Source organism: Protomyctophum bolini (genome assembly GCF_963924005.1).
Source record: "Protomyctophum bolini genome assembly, chromosome: 7".
NCBI classification, from domain to species: domain Eukaryota; kingdom Metazoa; phylum Chordata; class Actinopteri; order Myctophiformes; family Myctophidae; genus Protomyctophum; species Protomyctophum bolini.
In genome coordinates this window covers 44,078,093-44,101,661 of record NC_137868.1, presented here as the reverse complement: position 1 = coordinate 44,101,661, position 23,569 = coordinate 44,078,093, and the positions used below count along the sequence as shown (strand labels likewise).

The 23,569-nt window shown below is 43.5% G+C and overlaps 1 protein-coding gene across 1 annotated transcript; it reads right to left on the bottom strand.

Moving 5' to 3' along the window:
* Positions 1 to 584: 584 nt before the first annotated feature.
* On the bottom strand, positions 585 to 13,550 carry LOC308318031 (acyl-CoA dehydrogenase family member 10-like). The gene is made up of 14 exons (XM_080767399.1): positions 13,346 to 13,550; positions 11,986 to 12,062; positions 11,320 to 11,473; positions 10,372 to 10,520; positions 8,397 to 8,591; positions 7,649 to 7,807; positions 7,254 to 7,449; positions 6,222 to 6,345; positions 5,943 to 6,011; positions 5,659 to 5,843; positions 4,676 to 4,877; positions 4,113 to 4,231; positions 3,445 to 3,584; positions 585 to 1,702 (listed from the first exon to the last, which is right to left on the bottom strand). Exons 2-14 carry the CDS (start codon positions 12,031 to 12,033, stop codon positions 1,538 to 1,540), a joined length of 1,905 nt encoding a protein of 634 aa, XP_080623525.1. The 5' UTR covers positions 12,034 to 12,062; positions 13,346 to 13,550; the 3' UTR covers positions 585 to 1,537.
* Positions 13,551 to 23,569: the final 10,019 nt, after the last annotated feature.

The window sequence follows — 23,569 nt, the reverse complement described above, 5'->3', positions numbered from 1 at the left end:
TTGTCCCATAGACATTTCAAAAGGTATTTATTTAAAGACGGTTACGCCACGGACAAAGCCAACTCGAGTCGTGACAACTCATGACAACAAACACAATATTTTGGACCAAACAAATAATTACAAAGAAGAAAAACAACAAAAAAAAGTGTTGTAACAAAAAAAGTGTTGTAACTACCTGGCTTTAAACATTTCCATCTGGAACAAAGACTTTAGCTGCCGTATATAGATTCACTAATAATGTTTTCAAATGCAGAAGTATATGTCTTGGGGGAATTTATTGAAATGTGAAAGGTAGCGTTGTGGAAAATCTACCGTGGTGGACTTGGAAGTTTGCAAAGCATGCAATGCATTAGGATTAGGGCTATGTGGAAAAAAACGGCATGCATTTGAAACGTGACGGCAAACAACAGTGTTTCCAGATGCCTTACTGGCCCCAGTAAGGCATGTATTGCAGTAACACTTATTTATTTTATATTAATGCGCCCACACACAAGAAAACATCATTAAAAATCACACGTCATTATTAATAATAGTACTGCTTTAATTGCACTGCACATTTTTCAGACATCTCATACAGAGAATGAACAAATGACAAATTATCACAAAGTGAAAATCACAACTTGCTGGTTGATGTCCTACCCGGGATTCGAACCCATATCTGGCTCCACGAGCCGTGTGGGAGACCAAAGTTCTAGCGTTCTTTCAAGAATCCCTGTGAGCCTCAGGCAGTTCTAGCTGTCATCCAGTAGGTGTCCCAATTAACCCCACACACCAGGGTCACAGTGGAAGAGTAGAGATAAAGAAAATGGCAGCACTCATTGTATGTCCTTTTTGTATGAATTTATTTACCTCTGACGTGGATAACGAATATATATATATATATTGAAGATATAGAGAGACCAATGCCAACCACTGCAGGTGGGTCGAGTTACCAATCCCAGACCTCAGTGCAGTGTTTATCAAACCCTTTCATTTCAAGGACCCCCAGTTTGATGTGCATTATAGGCCACACACAATCTATAGATCCTGGAGCACCCCTATAGGCTGGGGGTCCCTGGAACACTCTTTGAACACCCTTTCCCCACCAGTTGGTTCCCAATGGGAACCGGTTCAGTTCTTTTTGGTTCTTATAGTCCATGAGCCAGAGCTCCAAAATTGGAACGTTAATTATGAATTGAGTGGAGCAAAACCATAACTATATTAGATGGTTATCACCATGACACTTCCCCAATTGATTACTTACACGAAGACAATGATTTATTCATTGTATTACACATTTTTACATTTGTCAATATGCAAATGAGGCATTGTGTAGAAAGATATGCAAAATATGAAAAAGCTAGCTACTACTGTGGAAGGGTTATCATTTATTAACTTGCTTGTATTGATCCTATAAACAATTTAATATAGGAGTTTTTCCCACCAATGTTGGAGCTCTGTCTGGCTCATGGACTAAAGAACTGAAGCCGCGGTTCACCAACCGGTGGGAACCAGTTCCTTAGTGTGTGTGTGTGTGTGTGTGTGTCTCTACTCTCTATTAGGTGTCAGAGTTAAACAGCCTGAATCCCTCCTGAGTAGCCAAATCCCATGCTAACTCAGCTAGCCTCTCCACCGCAGCCACCTTCTGCACCAGCCTATCAGAATGCTCTCTGTCCGTATCCAAGTCCACCGTGTCCTTCAGGGCTTTAAACTCTGCCGCCACCTGGAGGAGAGAGAGGGAAAGGCAGCAACATTAGCGACCCCAAGAAAGACAGCATTTGTTGGATGGCAATGGTTTGAGTTCCTGTTCGCAGCCTCAAATGCGTGAGATAACACATAGTTGGGTCTTACTTGCTACTCGAAGAGGGCGGTCGCATTTTTCTCTCTCCCTCCCTCCCCGCCTGTATTCCCTGCTTGCTTCTGCTCGTGTCTCTCTCTACACCGTCTCTCTCTCGTCTAAAATCTAAATCTCTCGCCAAACATGGAATTAATTAGTTGGTCCCTGAGATTTATGGTGGCAGGCTGGGTGCTATTGGGCCTGGGCCTGGAACTGCTGACCTATAAGATTTTGAGAGGTGCAGATGAGAGCGTTCCAAAGCCGGCCTCTGTGGTGAACGAACTGTGCAGAGTGGTGGGATCTCAGACCGCGGCACTAGTGGAGCTTAATCGGAAGCTGGACACTCAGTCTGCGGCACTAGTGGAGCTTAATCAGAAGCTGGACACCACCCTTGTGAGACTTTCTGAAAGACTCATTGCCCAAGACCGGAAAATGGACATCACCCTGGAACGTTTGAACCTCACTGCAAGCTGGAACCTTACTGCGAGCGCAACGGAGAGGAGAAGATGAGTAAAGTCCGTCTCCTCGCTAAAGAAATCCTGATTAACCGGCCATTAAACCGGGCTTCCCTTACAGATGAAAAAGACGGTGGAGAGAAATCACGCGCACCCGCTCCCCCCCCGCCCCCGCCCCCGCCACACAGCCAACTGAGGGTGCTTTTCGACTGAGAACCAAGGCCGCCGTCTCCACTATCTGGACTTTGAGACAACGCGACCCTGAGACCCAGATACGCAGACATAAACAATGAACTTAACGAGACATTTCACACACATTTCCGCACCACACTTCACCCTACCCAACCCCCCCCCCCAACCCCCACCCGCGCTGTTCCGGCTGTGCTTCCCTTCTTTCCTACGCGAACTCAGCTCCTCCATCCAGAAGGGTGGTGTGTCGGTAGTGTTTCTTTTGTTGCCCAGACCTACAACCTGCCCTGCCCCCCCCCCCCCACCCAAGTGCATTCTGTGCCTGCACGATATACAATGACAATTATAATGATGTGATGTATGCCCCCACCCCCTCCTCCCTCTCTGTCAACACCCCCACCCCAACCCTGCCTCCCTCACCCGCATCCTCCCATTTCTTTCTTTTGTTTCTGCCAGGAAGAAACTAGTGGCGGCGCACTCGGTTGCAGCGGCTCCGTGCACTCTTTGTACACCCTTCATTTCATTGTCTAAGTATTTGTATACTCTGTACAGTGACAATAAATGGATTCTAATAAAAAAAAGATGGGTAGCGGCCTCTAGCGGCAGTGATGTCTTCCCCGTTTACTGGGACTTTGCAGAAGAGTTGTGACCTTGCTCAAAAGGCACACTGGTAATCCCCCGTTCAAGTGAAGTGAAGTCCCACACAAGCTGCTTTCCAGACAGTGGAGTCACGAAGTCACGAAGGCGGGCGTCTCTTCCGGGTTTTTAGACATGAAGCTCCACCCACGCTGCAACTCGCAGCGTCGGCCAGAAAACCGGAAACTCTTTGCCGACGCTGCAAATTGCCGCGTGGGTGGAGCTTAATTTCCATCCACCAGCTGTCTAAAAAAGAAAACCCCGGAAGAGACGCCGGCCTGCCGCGGCCGCCGCTCGAGGCTTTTGGCATCTTCGTGACTCCACCGTCTGGAAGGCATGTTGACCTACCTCCTCCTGACGCGACACGGCTTGGCAGAACAACTGGAGCGACATGTAGAACCTCCAGTCAGAGCACATGGCCTGCCCCATGCGCTCGCAATAGCGGCCAATCAGCTCCTCGGGACTGGGGAAGCCCTTCCCGCTCACACCTGAAGGATGATTGAGGTTCATTAACGGCACACTCACTCCAAAACCAGCGGCGTTTTTTCAGTGAAACTCTCATGTTGTAGTGTGTAGGTTCCACTGGAACCCAACATGTGAACAACCGGATGCTACCTGGTCCCAATGGTCCCAATGTATGAATGAAAGAGCTTTGAGTAGGCACGTAGTGCATAGAAAAGCGCTATAAAAATGCAATCCAATAGAAGACATTTTGTGGCCGTGACCATCAGTTATTTAGTCAAAAAAAATTTAGTCAATTTGGGAAAGGACAGGTAATTCGAAAAAAATCTAAACAACTCGATGGTGACAGGTGCGGCAATCTTGTTTGCTCAATCACCTGGCACCCCAGAGCTAATGTATGTAGTGCACTCACGCACAGCGCAGCGGGTGTGTGTGTGTGTGTGTGTGTGTGTGTGTGTGTGTGTGTGTGTGTGTGTGTGTGTGTGTGTGTGTGTGTGTGTGTGTGTGTGTGTGTGTGTGTGTGTGTGTGTGTGTGTGTGTGTGCGTGCACATACCGGCCAGCTGTGAGCAGCATGCGGTCACGTCGAGCAGTGGGTCTCCTATGGCAGCATGGGCCCAGTCCATCACACACACAACCTCCCACCTGTCTCTGTGGAACACAACACTGCTGACCCTGGATGGAGAGATGGAGAGAGAGAGAGAGAGAGAGAGAGAGAGAGAGAGAGAGAGAGAGAGAGAGAGACAGACAGACAGACAGACAGACAGACAGACAGACAGACAGACAGACAGACAGACAGACAGACAGACAGACAGACAGACAGACATGAAAAACACAGGACAGGCAAGACATTTAGAGTCGTACGAGAGTGTGCGATTAGTGATTTTTACTGGTTGACTAGTTTACTGGTTTACTAGTTTACTGACTAGTTGTTTAACTACCTATTATGTAAAAAAATAAAATAATAATAATAATAAACAAGAAAAAAATGTGTTTTTTATAATATTTGTACATTTAAAAACTGTACATTGGTGGCTATAATCTGCAGTAGTGTGTGTGTACCTGTAGTCATAGTGCAGTAGGGTGTGTGTGTGTGTGTGTGTGTGTGTGTGCGTGTACCTGTAGTCTCCGTGCAGCAGTGTGTGCGCGCGTCTGGAGGGCAGGTGAAGTGGCAGCCAGGCGCACAGTCTCTCCATGGCCGTCCCTGTGGATTCCTCCTCATGGTGAACTGTGAAGGTCTGACTGGAGCTCTGGAGAGCTGACTCCTGGAGCTTTCTGTATCGCCGTGTCCCCATCGCCACCTTCTGGTCTACAGAAAGAACTAAAATGAGAGGAGAGGCAGAATATATATTTTCTTTTTCAAAAAAAAAAAATTCCCACGATTTTGTTCACCCAGTGTCAATTATCTAATGTATCTAATGTAATCCTGGGCTATCTACACTCCCTCGGCCAACCTGGGGAGCGCAACGCACTGACCTCATGCTATACACGTCGACACGGGGAGAACATGCAAACTCCAGTGTACTCCCACACAGAAAGGCCCTTTCGCCCCAACCACCGCCTTGCGTTTTCGTTTTTTTTCTATATTGTCTTAACCTCGCGCCACCAAGCCACCTGGTATTCGATCCAAACTGGCCCGTGAGAGTCGGTCTATAGGCCACGGATATGAAAAGTAATGAACCCATTCTGACCTGAGACCAGCAGATTCTATAAATGTCTTCTTCTACATCCTGACAGTTTTCTGAAAAAGCTATGTGTCTATGTCAGTCGCTCTTCGATTTTTCAAAAATAGCAGACCTACAAGGTCTTGTAGATCTGCTATTTTTCAATAGCTAAAGCATGGCATGATGCTAACACCAAAATGGGTTAAAGTAAAGTTATAAGTATTCCAGCCTGATGACTACAAACCAGTGACTACAACATGACGTTTTCCGACCGGATCAGAAACCTGAAAATGGCATCGTTCCCAGGCTAATATTTTCTAAAGTTTGAAGCTGGGCTGGTGGTGTGTGCGCGCGCGCGTGTGCGTGTGTACAGTACCTGGCAGAGCAGCAAGCTGTGTGTGTGTGTGTGTGTGTGTGTGTGTGTGTGTGCGTGTGTACCTGGCAGAGCAGCAAGCTGTGTGTGCAGCGTGTGTTTGTGGATGCGGCAGAGGGCATCCATCATGGCCTCATAGACGGCTCTCCTGTCAGAGGGGGAGTGGCCTAACAGGGTGACATCAGTCAAACGCCGCCCACCCCCGCCCCCACCGCACACCTCCAGCACCTGGAATGGCCCGCCTATCACGCTGAGACACACACACACACACACACACACACACACACAAACGATGAACGTGTGTGTAGTGTGCGTGCGTGCGTGTGTGCGTGCGTGCGTGTATTCTCACCATGGGTCCTGACAGTAGTGCACAAGCACTGGTACAGGAATACCAGACCCGCCGAGAGCCTTCAAAACCCTGCCGAGAGTGAGCATGTCATCTTTTTTATTGTTTTACTACCTACTGTACTTACTGTATTCATTGTTTCAATGAACAAATAGTCAATTAATTAGTAAAAATAAATAAAAATAATAACAGTCTGATGTAACCGAGTGTGTTCGCGCATTACGTGACAACAACAAAAAAAAATCAGTTAAACATTTTGTAGATACAGCTTTATGAATGTACCCGAGTTCTGTGTTGAGGCAGGTTTTCCCCACAGGCCCTTCCTGTTGCGTTCTGATGAGGAGTTGGCGCCCTCTAGTGGACAAGAGGTGCAATGTAGGCCCGATCTGCTGCAGGGATACCTCCTCTACACAATGACAGTGAAACATGAAAGGAGGTGTACAGTAAGTTATATTTTTGTTTGTAAGAGAACCCAAATGTCAAAGCTCTGGATTCCATCTCTCGCAGCTCTTTAGTAAACACAACTTGCAAAGACTGCTTCAATTTAAGTTTTCCACCCACAGCTTCACTTTTTTCCAGTTTAATAAGTTTAATACTTTATTTTTAAATATTTAACTTCCCCGAGATCCACGCCATTTCCATTAGTTTCATATTGTCAGAATCCACTTTGTTCGTTTGAATTGTTTCAGTCCTATCCATCTTTTTTTCTTTTCTTGCCCGTTTGTCAACACAATAAGAGTGCGACGAGGCGAGGAGAGATAAAAACATACATTCAAAATAATATTTTCCACCAGTTTTAAATCCTAAATTTTTATCCCACGACTTTTATGTCAATTGTCTAATGTAATCCTGGGTGCTACACTCCCTCTGCCAACCTGGGGAGAGCAACGGACTGACCAAGCCTTTTCATCTGACAGGGGGGGGGGTTTCCACACATGTTACCGCAGTGAAATTTGTTCTCCGCATTTGACCCATCTCTTGGAGCGGTGAGCCACAGCGCGCGCCGCGCTCGGGTTGATTTGACCCACAATCCAACCTATTGATGCTGAGAGTGCCAAGCAGGGAGGCATTGGGTCCCATTTTTACAGTCTTTGGTATGACCCGGGCCGGGGATCGAACCCCCGACCTCCCAGTTTCAGGGTCGGACACTCTAAGTAACCACAAGGCCAACCTGTCAGGTCAAGGGGGAGGGAGAATAGAGACCAGGATTACTTTTTTGGGAGGGTATACCTACCCCTCCAAATCACTTTAAACCCTAGCATCCCTGTTCTGGTGGAATAATATGCCAAAAAAAAGCTGATCTACAATCTTTACCTGAAATGTCCAGTTGTCGCCGTGATCTGAGGTAGTCTGTCAATTTCTCTCTGATCGGCTGGCTGGCCGCCAGGTGCCGTCCTATTGGTTGAGAGTCGGACGAGTCAGTGGACGTGTCGCCGCCGGGGGTCAAAGTTCGTAGACGGAGACCCAGCAGCCCTTCCAGCTCCTGCACTGCCGATGCCGCGTCTGTCACCTGGTGAGACGTGACGACGTCATCGTTTAAGCAGCCAATCGAAGCAGTGTAAACATGTTTTTGTCATTCCGATAAAGCCCTATTGAATTGAATTGGGAGACAGTGTAGGAGAGACAGACAGTAGGAAAGCGTATAGGGGGGGGGACGTAACGTGTGTGTGTGTGTGTGTGTGTGTGTGCGTGCGTGCGTGCGTGCGTACCTGTATGGTGGTGATACCGAGGCGGGCGGCAGCGTCTGTGTTGAAGACGAGGTCATCGAGGAAGATGGCGCGCTGTGGAGCCACGCCCAGTCTGCTCAGACAGAGCTCAAAGATCCGTGGGTCTGGTTTACTGAGCCCCTCTGTCACCGACTGGACCACCTACGGTACACACGCACACACACATGAACGCACACACACACACACACACACACACACACACACACACACACACACACGCACACGCAGACACACACACACACGCACACACACACACAATAATTTAATTTTAACTAACCCATTTACACCGATTCTAAAAACGCCTTCTAAATAAGTTTTCTGAAAAAATATGTATTTTGTCATAGCAACAACAACGAGTTCCTGGATTGCGTAGTGACATTCTGTGTGTGCGTGCGTGCGCGTGTGCGCGCGTGTGTGTGTGTGTGTGTGTGTGTGTGCGTGCGTGTGTGTGTGTTGTGTGAGAACTGAGTCCCAGTTTTATTATCAATTTGCTTGTTGGCTGTGTGGAACTGTGGAAAAACATATTATTCTTATGTGTATATTAATTAGAATGAATATGCCTCCTGTGGGAATAGGATGGGACGGAATAGGTCAGGTGTACGCTATGCGCTACTGTATTTGAACCCAAGTCATAATGGAGGTATGTGGAGAGCCAAATATTTTCTGAGGTGGTGCTTGGTGAAAAAGACGTTGAGAACCACTGGTGTAATGCGTACGAGGAACCTCACACCACATCAAAGGCGCTGGGATCTAAGGGCATGAAGGGTGCTCCGTCAGGCAGCAGGAAGTTATTGGTAAGCAGTGCCGTCTTCAGGCCACTCCTGCGGATGCCGTGTACCGCCTCTGACATCACTGGAACAGGCCTGCTCATTGGCTCACCGATGAGGGCAGAGTAGAAGGAACCAATGGGAACTGGGCACCCGGCCTGGGGGAGGGGGAAACGGGGGGAACGGGAATATGTTGGTTAGGAAAACCGACGTACTGTGACAATAACGTGTTTTTGTTTCAATGTTACCCGGCAAGCCAAATGACTAGGTTCAGGACTAGGCCAGATCACAGCCCATATTTCACCAGTTGAAATAATATAGCTTATTCTGGACCAGATCTGACCAGTTATGATTATTCTTTCTTTCAATCATTTTATTTTTTCATTTTTGCACAAACCGATACATGACTCACATATACATACACAGACTAACCGACATACATTAATCATACATACGTCCATACATCATCTTCTTCTACTCCTTATATACTTGTTCATGTAGTCTTAGAAATCTTAAAGCCTTTGTTCTTAACATGAATATTTCCAAACCTAATTTGCCAAACCTCAGTTATGATTATGACATAAGTTGATCCGGCCTCGAATCGGACTCTCTCCGATTCATCCAGGGAGGTCTGTCTTAGTGGGCAGGTTGGTTGAAATCAGGTGATATTCTGGGCCAGATCTGACTACCCGTAGTCTTGGTTTGACTTGATTTGGCCCCAATATAGAGACGTAACTAATTCGTCCAGGTCCTGGACCGTGCTTGCTGGGTATCTTGGCATCAAATGTTATGTCGGCATCACCAACTTAGGACCGCCGTTTGGTCTATCTGAATCTGAATCTGACACCAAAGACTAGAATGTCTGGGCTACCTGTCAATCTGTTCTCTCTGCATGTATACAGAGACGAGGACAACAGTGACTGGCATCGTTTACAGCAGTGGTTTCCCAAACCTTTTAGCCCGTGATGCAAAGTACTGACAATAGCAGCTATTTTCACTACTTCTTAAACATGTGCTATTAAACATATGCTATTTCCACTACTTCTTAAACATTTGTTTTCCTAAATGTATGGAATTTATTAGAATTTACTGGAAAAAAAGAAGAAATTGTATTTAATTCATGAGAAATGTCCAATGAGCGTTCGGGTAAGGTGTTAGGAATTAGGTGTAAGTGTCTTGCTCGGGGACACTTCAATGGGGGAGCAGAGGTCGAACCGGTGACCTTTCTACCCACTTTGCTAGACCACAGGGCTGCTGCTTTCTCAAGCAGTGATTCTCTTGAGAGCTAGATCAATTTGAAACATATTTAAATCTTTTTGAAGGTTTTTGAAGGTTTTTGAAGGACTAAATAAACTTCAGTAGGTATTGGATGGAGCCCACACACCACAGGTATAAGAAAGACGTTCTTTATTGAAATACTGACAACCACAATGTGGTGTTTTGATTGGTTAATGGGGGCACTCCCTTATTATAAAAGTACAAACTTGTGTGTATGTTCACATGACCTGATGAAGATCAAATAGATCGAAACGTTGTCAGTATTTCAATAAAGAACGTATTTCTTATACCTGTGGCTCCATCCAATACCTACTGAAGTTTATTCCGTCCAGCACCCAGCCTGTCGATGTGCGTATTCTACGTCTGCTCATGATGAAGGGAATAAACAAAAATTAAGAGGAATGTGTCTGTCTTCCAAACAGGAGACATGTGCTGAGAAATGAACTCGGCAACCTCGCCAGTTCAGAACAGAGCTGTCTTCCAACTAGGTGGAGAGAGATGAACTCACCAGTTCAGAACAGAGCTGTCTTCCAACTAGGTGGAGAGAGATGAACTCACCAGTTCAGAACAGAGCTGTCTTCCAACTAGGCGGAGAGAGATGAACTCACCAGGTCAGAACAGAGCTGTCTTCCAACTAGGCGGAGAGAGAGATGAACTCACCAGGTCAGAACAGAGCTGGCCGAAGGCCTGGATGAAGTCCTGGACTCCGACGTGGCCTCTCATGAAGCGGTGCCACACTCCGTCCCGCCCGCCCGCTCTGATAGCACGGCCCAACGTACCCCGAGGTACACCGTGCTGACTCTCAAACTCTGGACAGGAACGAGAGAGAGAGAGAGGCAGGGGGGTGGATACAACTTCAGGAATCATTTGACTGATTTCAGTCATTTGGATTCCATAGAAGCCTTCCTCGTCTTCTATATGGAAGCATGTTGGGCAGCCGAAAGTAGAGCCTATTCTCAACAAGCCCTCAATGTGTCACGCATTGAGAGTTTGTATATAGGCTATTTCCGGGTTATTAAGATTAGAGCAGTTGAAGTAGTCAAACAATCGATATGTTCAGATTAAACATCTTCCATAAAATCTTAATCTTGGGTTATCCATTTAGCATTAATGACATTTCAAATTCTGACTAATAAAGTATTCAATTAATTAAATAAAAAAGTGTTTGCTTCACCTTGCTTCACACACACACACACACACACACACACACCTGTCGCTATAAGACATTTTAACTGGTGTGCGAATGCTTTTCTTTCTTTTTTTGATGTATATTTTTTATCCCACGATTTTGTAACCCATTTTTCACCCCTGTGTCAATCATCTAATGTGATCCTGGGCTCTACACACCCTCCATCAACCTAGTCCCCATATATGGGGGACAAGGGGAGAGCAACGGACTTGAACTCATGCTTCCTTCATGCCCGAGTGTCCAAGTTGCTCCTTTTACACCTGACAGGGGGGAGTTTCCCTGGTTGGACGTCGTAGCGCGTGGAAGGAACACGTTATTCCAACCAGTTCCTTTCCCCTCCATCAGGCGCCCCGAATGCTTTTCAACAGTCGTGTTGTGCGTGTGTGACAGAAACATGACTGCGCTCTGTTCAGTATAACCTGTTGCCAAGGTGACAGGCGATGGCAGGAGGACTCCATACATGTCGAAGATGACCGCCTCGTAGGGGGGTGGCGGTGGGGGAGGGGCGTGCGTCGGCCGACGTCCTGACCAGTGCAGGGACCGCCGCGATGGGCACAGCGTCGTTCCACAGAGCTGTCACCATTACACATTTAGGTTAATAATACTCACAAATAAACTGCGTTTAACGATTTCATTGTGTTTTGGGCATTGGCTTCAATAATCACAAATTGCACAGGGCAGATATGACAAATAACTTAAATATACAAAGACACCTTTATATATAATATACCTGGCGAGGGTGACCAATTTCCCAAGATGGTAGATATAGACCCAGACGAAGACCTTTTTGGTCGAAACGCGCAATGTCCCGTTATTTATTTGCCTTGCTCATCAATAAATCATCTGAAGACGGAGTGCCTAGGATTCCCTTTTTTCTTTTCAAGTCTGCGACTTACACCTTTGACAAGCAGTACAACTCGGAGGAACGACACCTTTTACCTTCAATAATATACTTTCAAGAAAATGAAAAAAGAAAATAATGCAGAAATAGCAACTCTACTACCACCATGTAGCAATTTGGGGGAAAAAATGTCAAGTAATTGCTGTTAGATTAGGCCATTATGTAAAGATTGTGACAGGCCTACCCTCACAGCGCGAGCACCCTGCACGCGCACCGTCGTCATCGTCATCATCCTCCTCACAGCACGAGCGTCTTCATCCTCTGAGGAAAATGCAAACAGAGTGATCAGAATAAGAGTAGAATAACACTTAAGAAGTTGTACACGGTTAAGAAGTTGTGCTGGTCGATTAATTGTCACTCAAATAACCGCAATAACGATTTATTAATATGTTTATGTCGTTTGGGACATTGCCAAAACTTTCTGTTTGGCAGCGTGAACTGAAGTTGCACGGGGCAAAGTTATTAAGGTCCCCGCACACTGCTGCGTTTTTTCGGATTTTTAGCAGCATTTTTCCACAGGTTTTCCGTAAAACGCGTCCAGTCTGCAAGGACCTTTACTTTGAATTGGACCGATAGGCAGAATCGTTAATGGCAATGGTTTCTATCAATAGTATTATAGTATCATGCTATCATAGTACTGTGAATATCTTATCAATTCCCATCCCTTTACACACACACACACACACACACACACACCAGTGTTCAAGGTTCAAGTTCAATGTTGCTTTATTGTTACACTGGGTAGGCTACGGGTAATGTAAACAATATGTTGTTATGTCCTCTAACAGTAGGAATAATATGATTATTATGAATAATCAAAGAATAGCAACAGCATTAAGAAAGATAACAGTTTGTCCAATGATCCTATTCAATATTGTCAGCAGGTGTATGTATGTCATCCTATGATCCTAGAACTAGTTAACCACATTAATCCTCGTGTCTCTAAATTCTAGCATGTGATTTTCAAAAATGTAAACAATAAATAGGCCTACAATAAATTAAAATAGCATAAAATACCACATCTGCAAGACCACAAAGCAAATAAAACAAAACTGCTTATTTACTCAGATGAATTGAATATGAAGGAAACCAAATGGAAACAAGCCTTTTCACTGTCTTTTAATGTTTTTTTTTATAGCTTTTAGTGTTTATTTCATTTTTTTCCTAATAAAGTTGTTTTTATTTGTGTTGTTACCTCTGTAAAGACCCATGTAAAGCGTCTTATAGGGTACTCAGAAAAGCGCTATATAAGTTTGAGATAGTATTATTATAAGCCATATAGTGCCTTGCTTGGGTTATAAATCCTCTTAGCATAGCTTGTATTACTTTGAAACTGTAAATAAAGAATCCAATCGATAGCTCAGAAACACGTGTAGTGTAGTGTACTGTGTGTGTGTGTGTGTGTGTGTGTGTGTGTGTCAGTCAGTCAGCCAGCAGCTCAAGTACGTGTAATGTGTATATGTATCCAAGTATGTGTGAAGTTTACCACTTACCCTTTCTTTTCTTCGCAGATAAGTAAACCTGGGACCGAGGCTACCACTTACCTGGCTCTAGGCTCCAGCCACTGTCTGTCCTCTCTGAGTTTACATATTAATTTATTTATCCACGCATCACACAGGAACCACACACTCATAACGCTTTTGTATTACTGGTGTTAGCTGATTAGCCACATTGGCATTGTTCAAAAAAGTATCAAAAGCCAGAGACTTTTAAATATCTTTGGTAAATCTATTTACATCTAAGGCACATTCGTAAACAAACCTAAGCTCGCATCTTATGGTTTCTATACTGTTCAGGGCTCAGATCTTAGGCTCAGATCCGCTGTGGAGCCCGCCTACTGTATCCGGTCATTTCCACACCAACACTCATACGTTATTTAATTCCGTACCCTCTCTAGACCGGATCTGCAAACAGCAAAGTGGATGGACCATAGGGAGACCCGGTGGTCACGTGACTCCCCAAGGATGATGAGGGGCCAATCAGAGGCAGGCGGGGGCGGGTCTTTGCGTAACCGGACGGCAGTGTTGCCATATCAGCTTATTATAAGCCACTTCGGGCTTGTTTGTCTGTTAAATTGCTTTAATAGTATTTTTTTGTTTCGTAATGTTGTTTAAACCAGTTGTAGTGGCTAATTTACACCAAGAACAAAAAAATACTCAAAAAAGCTAAGATTACTCTAGATTACTAAAGTTAAGATATACTCAAATAAGCTGATGAAAAAAAATCCAACTCAAGGCTTCTCTATTTATTCCTATCCTTTCCAGTAGAGGTCCCCCAAGTTCAATATTATTTATAATAGCCTATGCCTAGACAAGACAACATCAAGATTTATATTGGGTGGAGGGCCCTTGAGTGGGAATCAGGATTTTAAACTCTACCTGCGGCTGCCAAAAGATAGCATGGGATGGATGGGCCTCCCAAATTAGAAGATGTATTTTTATGTAATCCTGATTATATAGCAAAGTGGAAAGAGATGGAAAGAGAATTTGGTAATCACCCAATTCTGAACTTTATAGAAGATAAAGAATAAAACTTTATGTGGATCCAATTACATTGTTTACGCTAAATTCGCTAATATTAAATAAAAATAATTCTAAAAGGAATAGCGGTCCGAATGATATCTACAATGTATAGGCTACCTAAAATTGATACATAAGTATCAAATAAACAACTAAGTAGGCCTACTAACTGTAGGCTATGTAAAATAGAAATAGAAATTACAGCTCAACTTAGAAATTTCAGAAAAATACTGGACGAAACGAAGATGTGGAAAATGCATGAATCATCCACTAATTTGCAGATAAAATCTTGGAAAAATTAAGCACCAATAATAATAATAATGGATTGCATTTTATAGCACTTTTCTAAGCACTACGTGTTTACTCAAAGCGCTTTAGAATGGTCCATTCATTCATACATTGGGAGGTGAAGCGGCAAACAGTCAACACCAGTGTCCTCACTTCCCACACCGATGGTGGCAACCACTGGAGGATATGCAGGGTTCAATGTCTTGCCCAAGGACACTTCGACATGTAGACAGGAGGAGGAGCCGGGATTCGAACCGCTGACCCACGGATCATTGGACGACCTGCTCTACCTCCTGAGCCACAGCCACCCATACCAAAGCTTAAGAGTAAATGATTACACAAACAGGCTACCATGTTGGAGAGAGTGTGGAGAGTTAAATGTGGATCATCACACGTGTTTTGCAAATGAAGAAAAAAAAATAGAGGTATTTTGGAAAATGAAACACAAGACAATTCAAAAGTTAAGGATGTTCCAATAGTGTAATTTATTGGAAGACCATTATGTTACAAAGGGAGGACAGGTATTTGGTAAACATTTTACTGGCAGCAGAAACCCATCACAAGGAAATGGTGTAAGCCTTGTGCACCATACACTATTTCCAACACAGGTTGGGAAACACTGGTGTAAGGTATGCCACGAACCAGGATGGAAAAATGGTAAACATTCTACTGGCAGCAGAAATGGCCCGTCGGATCATAGGGTGCTTCCCCACTGGTGTACGGTATGCCACCAACCAGGATGGAAAAAATGAGAGCATTGTTTTTTTTACGCACGCAAAACTCTGCTTGAAATGACAGGAAATGCAAAGGGAAGAAAAGGTTTACAAAATGAACAATGCGTAAGAACTCAAACAGTGAGGAGGTCATCTGAAACAGATGGTAGAGCTTGTAAGAATTTATTAAGGGACCAAGAAGTCACGAAGTGACTTTGGTCACTTATTGTTTTTCATGGGTTTTTTTCTTCTTCTTCTTCTTCCGCCAAAAATTGAAGTTCTGACTGAAGCCATCGTTCTCACGACAATGAAAATCTTGTTTAAAAAATAATCTGCCTAATGATGATGTCACAGATATTTTGTCAAGCCACTAAGGAAATCGAGACTTCCTGAATGTTCATATAATGGCCTGTTGTGGCGCTGTCTTTGGGCCCAAAAAAACCCATAGCTCCATAGAGGTCCATGTATTTGGGCCCAACTTCACCTAGACTGTATTACCTTAATAAACATGGTCATGAATACTTTCTGCTTCCAGTCACTAGTTTAAAGTCTCATTTCTCATGTCATAATATTCTTTTTGGAAAATGATGGTCCCATTTATTTAAAAAATGACCATAAAGTTGCGTATGTTCTGAGGGGCGTGGCTACCGTTACAGTCTATGATCGGAAGCCACCCCCCCTTCGAGTCAAAATAAAAACCAACCAAGAAGAAGGGGGGGGGAAGTCCCGCCTCGTTGTCTGGGCCAGCCAATGGCCAGCTGGGCCCAAACGGATCTAGAAAGATGGCGACTTACAGTTCAAGGACTGACAAGCTTCATTTTACGTCCATATTAGACCCGGAGAACGCTTTTATCCATATTTTTTACAGTCTATGATTCACGCACACATTCATACACCGATGGCGGCAGAAACCATGCAAGGCACATCGGGAGCAATTAGGGGTTCAGTGTCTTGCTCAAGGACACTTCGACACTAACTCTGGGGGAGCCCAGGGATCGAACTGGGAACCTTGCGGTTGCCATCCGGCCACTCGACCCCTGAGCCACCCACATGGATCCAATTACCAAATACAATGTTTACACTAGCTAGTGTTTAAAATAATTCAAATTTCAAAAGGAATAGAGGTCCGAATGATATCTGCAATGTAGGCTATACCTAAAACTGACGATGAGTAACAAATGAATGATGAAAAACAACTATGTAAAAGAGAAATGGAATTACAGCTCAACAAATACATTTCAGAAGCATACTGGACGAAACGAAGATGTGGAAAATGCTTTTTCCCCATACTGTATTTTCCTCCCTTTTTACTTTCTTTATATGATGATTTCCTTTTTTTCATAGAAGTGTATATTTGTATACTTCAAATGTTCTGATGAATTGAAAATGGTGGACCCTGTTGTAAACAAGTCTTAGTGATTTATCATGGTTTCGTCCACAAAGTAGCAGTTTTTGTATTGACTTGTGCTTTCGAGCACAAGTCAAGTTTAAGTTTCAAGTTCCCCCATGGGATGTGATACTGTGCACCACAGCTGTAATGAATTGCCATCTTGACATTTGAAAGCAGCTGTTAAAAACCAGTCCTCTGTATCTTCCTTCCATCTTAATTGTTGGTTAAGAAATAGTCTGTTTCTTCCTTATGGGAAAGACGTCACCCATGTCTTTCAGGAAGATAGTAGGGGTTTTCAACTGATTATGAACCAGGGACCACCACCCTGACTGAGAATCAACCAGGGGACCACTGTTGTGTTGGGACTGGGGGGGGGGGGATATGGGCATGGTGTGTGGGAAAAATGTACCTTCAATATTAAACTCATGTTGTTCATTGTAACTTACTGTATGTATGAGCGAGCTGCGAGCAGAGTCACATTCGATTGATTATGGGCACATTTCCTTATAGGCTAATGGTGACTCAACCAGACAATCCGGTACAGTTATCCTTTGAGATTCTAAATCCCTTTTCAGTGTAAATTCTTGATGTCCGAGCCCGACTTCCCAGTAACTGACACCTACCAGGAAATGTCAGCACATACTCTAAGAGAGCATATAAATATTGATGTCTGAGAGGATCAGATACAGCACAGACCGAGGTCACAGGAGGACTGACTTTGACTTCTCACAGACTGGCTGCACACAGGTAGGCATACAGGGAGCAATAGCATGCAATGGAATAAAATGCAATATTCACAGGTGTTTGTTCACATGACAATAAGAAGCTAGGTATACAACCCGCTCACACAAACTTGTTCTTCTTGCGCTTAATAGCTTGTTTGCAAAAGACCAACATTAGAAATTGAAATCTGAATTCTTCTGAAGTGCTGGTCGTGCTGCATACATCTCGAGTTCATAGTGATATATACTGTTTGTACATTGACTGACTGTACGGTATAGTGCAAACTTTAGAATCATTTAGAATTAGAATAGTTGAGACACATCTGAGTGAAATCGGACAGATTTGACTGTAAACTGATTTTAAGGTATACATGCACTATTTAGGAACAATTTAGATTCTTAGTTTTCTTCAATGTGCATTCCAAATATTCAGAGTCAAATATTGTATATACTGTACGCCGTGAATACTAAATGACACAGAAAATTGAGGTTCAATCTTGTCAATTGCGTGCAACCGTTACCTTTTAATATACTGTAATCGCAACAATACAGTAGTTGGTAGAATATAGCCTATACTGCAGGTGTTTAAGGCAACAATATACGCAGCTGTGCTATAATCACAATATACCACAGCCGTCGTGTGTTACTGTACTGTCTGTATATAGTGAAAATGTACTTGTTAATAACGTTATAGTAATTATATATGTTCTCTTTCCAGTGTCATTAACTCAGCAACAGTATGGCTGTCGGTTCACTGCTTGTGATTGTGATTGTTTTGCTGTCTTCAGCATGGGCCAGACGTGAGTAGTAACTATAGACACAGTGTGTGTGTGTGTGTGTGTGTGTGTGGGTGTGGGTGTGTGTGCGTGCGTGTGCAGGTGCGTGTGCGTGTGTGAGAGAGAGCGAGAGAGAGAGACATAATGCAAACCTAAATAATATTGACTGAATCTATTATTAATTGGCATACATGTGCACTTACTGTCAATACAGAAAGACACAAAAAGATGAACGTAAAACACAATACAGAAATGTGTAAATGTAATGTACACAAAAGTATGTCTTTAGTGACTGTTAACGGAGAATACCAGACTAGGTTTTTTCTTATATGTTATTATATCCCAAAACGAGTGGCATACAGGTGAACACTTTCATAACTCCATCCTGAGTCCATGCACTGGCACTCCGAGCGTTGTAAATTGCTTATCGTTAACGATATATATTCTTTAAATATATATCGTTCCTAATGACTCAAATCTCTCCACAGTCTTTGTGTCCCAAATGGGCCACCAAAGGGGACTTTGGATGAAATCACAGGTGATGTAATTATCGTCTTGTGAGACTTCCGGAAGTGCGCACTGTGTGTCTTTCTTTTTAAGCAATAAGTAATATACCGGATATTAAGCCCACCACTCACCCCTGTACCACTCTTTTCTTGGATATATAATAACGTAAGATTAAGGTAATAAAAAGGCTTTGGAATTATCCTTTAATATCAATCCCTCTCATGCTCATGTCATATCTCTCTCTCTCTCTCTCTGTCTCTGTCTCTCCAGCAACCAACGAGACTCATGTCGAGACATACAGCTACTCTCTAGCAGTGGGTAAAGGGTCAGGCAACCCCTACCAGACCATAGGGGAGGGACACATCACCGCCATCAGGGTCTGGGAGGTCCATAACTCCTACATCACAGGGTGTGTATACAGCTCAACAACAGTACAAAGTTAACATAATAGTTTTCCCTGACCTGTATTGAGATAATGTATAGGCGTTCAGCAGACCGAAGGCTGAACGGTCCTCCAGCTTGGCAAGGCGTCCCAGTGAACACAATTGGTTGTGTTCGTCAGAGGGAACCCGGTGCCGTTCCCAAGCTCAGAACACACACACACACACACACACTGCAATGCATTTCTGTCGTTCTGCTATTTCCTGCATAGCATCCAGTAGATAATAGGCAACACCCAATACGAACTAGGATGTTAAAAATCACACCCGTGTGAATTGAGTGGCGCAACTCCGCGGGGGGACCGCGGAAGTTCCAGACCCACAGGAACGCAGAGCATTAAGTGTACTGAATGGTCAAGTAGAAGGGTTCAATGTCTTGCGATAAAAATGGTCACAGGCAGCTCAATGTTGTCATGTTTTCTCTGAACCTGAACTGCACTAACCATGATGTATGCCTCTTTATTTAATGAAAGCTGACAGAATCTAACATTTGGCAACAAACCTACATGCTTTCTTTTCACTCTAAATCTATCTCTCTCACACACACACACACACACACACACACAGGATGCAGTTTCAGTATGATGGCATCTGGAGTGCGCTGGTCGGCCGCACCTACGGTATAGCAATAGAGATGGAGCTGCGTGATGGCGAGGTCATTATTCAGATTTCTGGGAAATGGCATTCCAGTAACTACATCTATAGTGTAAGTAATCAATGCCACTCACATTGTGTAGTGTATGTACAGTCCAAAAATGCATTACTATGGGCAAACTATGTATTTCATGACACTAACCTACAGTATAGCTCCTTCCCTTTGTAAAATAATGTTTATCGTCACAATTATGTGTGGGGCCCAGAGTTAGTGTCGAAGTGTCTTTGAGCAAGACTCTGAACCCCTAATTGCTCCCGATGTGCAGGTTGGTGCCTTGCATGGTTTCCGCCACCATCGGTGTTTGAATGTAAATAAACAATCTAAGTAAAGCTTTGGATAAAAGCGCTATATAAATGCATTGCCACTGAGGGTGGAATCACTGTAGTTCTTCCAGAGTGAAGTAAACGTTTTCAAAATAGCTTCCCCAACACTACAGTAGTATACATTTGCATATAGCTATACGCAACATATTCACATCTAGATTTTAGAAATGAGTCACTGAACAGTGAACACTCAATTCCTGTTTCTTTTGCAGCTGTATTTCGTGACCAACAGAGGCCACTTCTTGGCAGCTGGCCAGCCCAATGGCTACTCCTTCAACTTCTACCCAGTTCACCCCGACGCGGAGCTGAAGCTGGTCAGTGGACGCTATAGCGGCGGGATCACCTCCATCGGAGCTCACTGGGACGTGCTCGCCTCCGACAAGATGTCTATGATGCACATGCCCGCCTCTGGGATGTCTAAGAAGTCTAAGACCAGTGTACGCTAGATCAGGGGTGGGGTTAACTTTGAAGATGGAGAGGGCCACTATAGTTCCACACTCACTGCACATTGCATACTGTCATATCAACAAAAAAATAATATTTTTGCTATATTAGAATTGAAATCCTGCAGAATTATCTTTCTTTTTTTTTTCTTAATCCTTTTTTGCTATTTTTGATCCTGATAAGTATAATCTTTTATTTAATTTCAAATGTATTTAGTTATACTTACCGGTATGTTAACTTTATGAACTTAAATGAAATTACAATTGGACATAAAAAAAAGACAATAGAACTTTAATACTATAGGTTACTAATATAGACGTAATTAAGTAATTAAAGTGGGTCATGTTTGGAATTGTAACAGCTGAAATCAATAAAATATCAGTATTCCGATATTAACCTGAGGGCCGCATCAAGTGAAGGTCCCCGGGCCGCCAGTTGCCCATGTACGCACAATAGATGTTGAATCACTGAATCAAACTGTCCACATCAACTCATCTCATTTAACCTCGGTCTTGATTACATAATGGCCCATTTGCGTTCTCTCGTTTTCAGTCTCCTTGCATCAAATGTTGGATACTATTGTATACAACATTAGCCGGTCTAATCTAATGTTCTCTTGTGTAATGTTATGCTTAACACTTTTGCTCATTAAAAATTATTTGAATGCATGGGAGCTATTTGACGTGTGAATTTTCCTGTGTCTATTCGCCGTGTTTACGAAAACCCATAATTGTAGCTATAGCGAGTGAACAGTGCAGTCAATGTGGGGTTTGGGGACCGCCAGGGGGTCCTTGAGGTGGTTCCAGGTGTGTCCCCAGTTTAATCACTTATATGTAATCAGTACATTAGATCACCTGAGTGAGGGGTGTTGTTGCGAGACCCAAAGTCCCGATGACCGTGGGATGCATCGCTGGGGATGTGTCCCAGGTGCACCCGTGCAATGTTATTTAGTTCTTGGCTATTAAAAAAAAAAGGAAAAGAAAAAAAGCAGATCTACGAGCTCAGGCAGCAAGTGGGTTGGGTCTTGGAAATGAAGCCAATGTGGAAGAAATGCAATAAACGCCACAGTGCTCATGAATGGCCAATCAGCCGGCACTGATTGCAGGCCTTCCCCCCGGCTGCAATTGGTCATTCAATGGGAACACTTTACACTAGGGGCCCTCATTTATCAACCGTGCGTACGCCAAAATATGGGTGCGCGCCGAAATTACCGACATTTTCGGCATTTACCATTTCCGGCAAAGCTTGAAATTGAACTTGAGTAGGACAAAAAAGTCACGTCTGGTCGGGAGCTGTCGTACGCTTTGTCCTCACCAGATTTTCTGTCGTAGAACAGCGGAGCAGCATTGTTTGACCAGCTGAGAGGCTGTCACAGGCATTATACAAAGGGAATACATCATTGCACATATATACCAAACACACGGTCTACTGTCAACTCATAAACGCATGAAAAACTCCATCTTTAAACAGTCTATGCTCACAACGCGATTTTTGGCTAATATGTTCTCCTCAGAATATGGATGCTGTTTTTTTTTTAAAGTGATACATATTCCCATGGGGATAATTAATCTCATTCAGAGAGACAACAGCTGAATATGTTGCACTTACTACACTTTAGGTATTGATTGATCAGGTATTAATTAATAACTCACATCATGCACTTCAAAGCCGTGTCAATATTCTCCCCTCAGAAAAGTACAATAAAGCATGCACACACACTTTGAATGTAATCGAGTAAAAGTACTCAAGTCAAAATGTACCTATTGTACTGGCATGTAAAGCCTTTTTAATCCAAGTGAATATTTAAACTTTATCTTTATTGTTATAATGTTAAACTTATAAAACTGTAATCCTATATTATTATCCTATTTAAGGATAAATACTTTAGAGGAAAAGCTACAATACTTAAAGAGTAAAAGTATAAGAGTATCACCTTAGAGCAGGAAAAAGGCAAGAACCAAGACATGACGCAAAGAAAAGAGATCGACAAGCCATTAGCGAATGCTTTTCAAAAGATTATAATGACCATTAATATTTTCTGGGGAGTCAGAATAGACGTACAGAACAGCATCGTAAAAAAGTTCTCTCCCCCCGGAAACAAATGCCCGGGACTTATTATATACTTGTATGTTATGTTCCCTCTAAAAAAATCAGTCTGAGCAAACACTCAAACCTCCTGAGCAGACATCAGCAACTACTGAGCAAACGTACGTCACCTTGACACCAACTATCCAAACGTTAGATAATGCGAAGTGAGCGCCCCTCACTTCACACAGGTGTGTTTTTTTCCCCCTTTTTTCCCCAAATGGATTTTGGTATACGAGTGAATTTCAATGAATGAAAAGTTACATAAGGTTACGCAAGTTACAACATTTTTATTTTATATCAAGGTGGTAGGCTAGCACTTTTAGGAATATTCAGTTAGTCTATATCAGTGGACCCCCCCCCAAAGTAATCGAACTGGGGACCCCCCCACCCAGACAAGCAACAGAATGGTTCCACAGATAAATGTGAAAATAGACGATCTACAAGCTCATTGTGAACTTGTAGATCATCTATTGTCACAATTGTTGCCTCTTTCTTTATTATTTAATACTCTGGCCAATGTTTTTATACAGTATGTTTGCTGATTACTTTTGTTGCAGTAATGATATTTTTCTTTTAGAGCCTTTGAGGTATTAAAAGTCCTTAAATTGTCACTTCACTGTCATCTGAATCACACACACACACACACACACACACACACACACACACACACACACAGACAGACAGACAGACAGACTTCCCAGTAACTGTCACCCTGGTAACAGACCAATGGATGGAGCAAAGTGGAGCACCGTACAGGGAAGGAGCTTGCGAATGCGAATTCCCACACGGATGACATTTAAAAGCAGCTTAAAAACAGTGTGTTTCCTCCAAGGTGTCTTCTGACACCTACCAGGAAATGTCAGCACACAAGAGAGCATATAAAGACACGTTGATGTCTGAGAG

Coding starts and splice junctions, on each gene's coding strand:
- LOC308318031 (XM_080767399.1), bottom strand. CDS start 12,033: ATGATGACGATGACGACGGTGCGCGTGCAGGGTGCTCGCGCTGTGAGG. Junction 8,592..10,371: donor GCCAGCTCTGTTCTGACCTG/GTGAGTTCATCT, acceptor CCCCTCCCCCAG/GCCGGGTGCCCAGTTCCCAT. Junction 4,878..5,658: donor ACAGCTTGCTGCTCTGCCAG/GTACACACGCAC, acceptor CTCTCATTTTAG/TTCTTTCTGTAGACCAGAAG.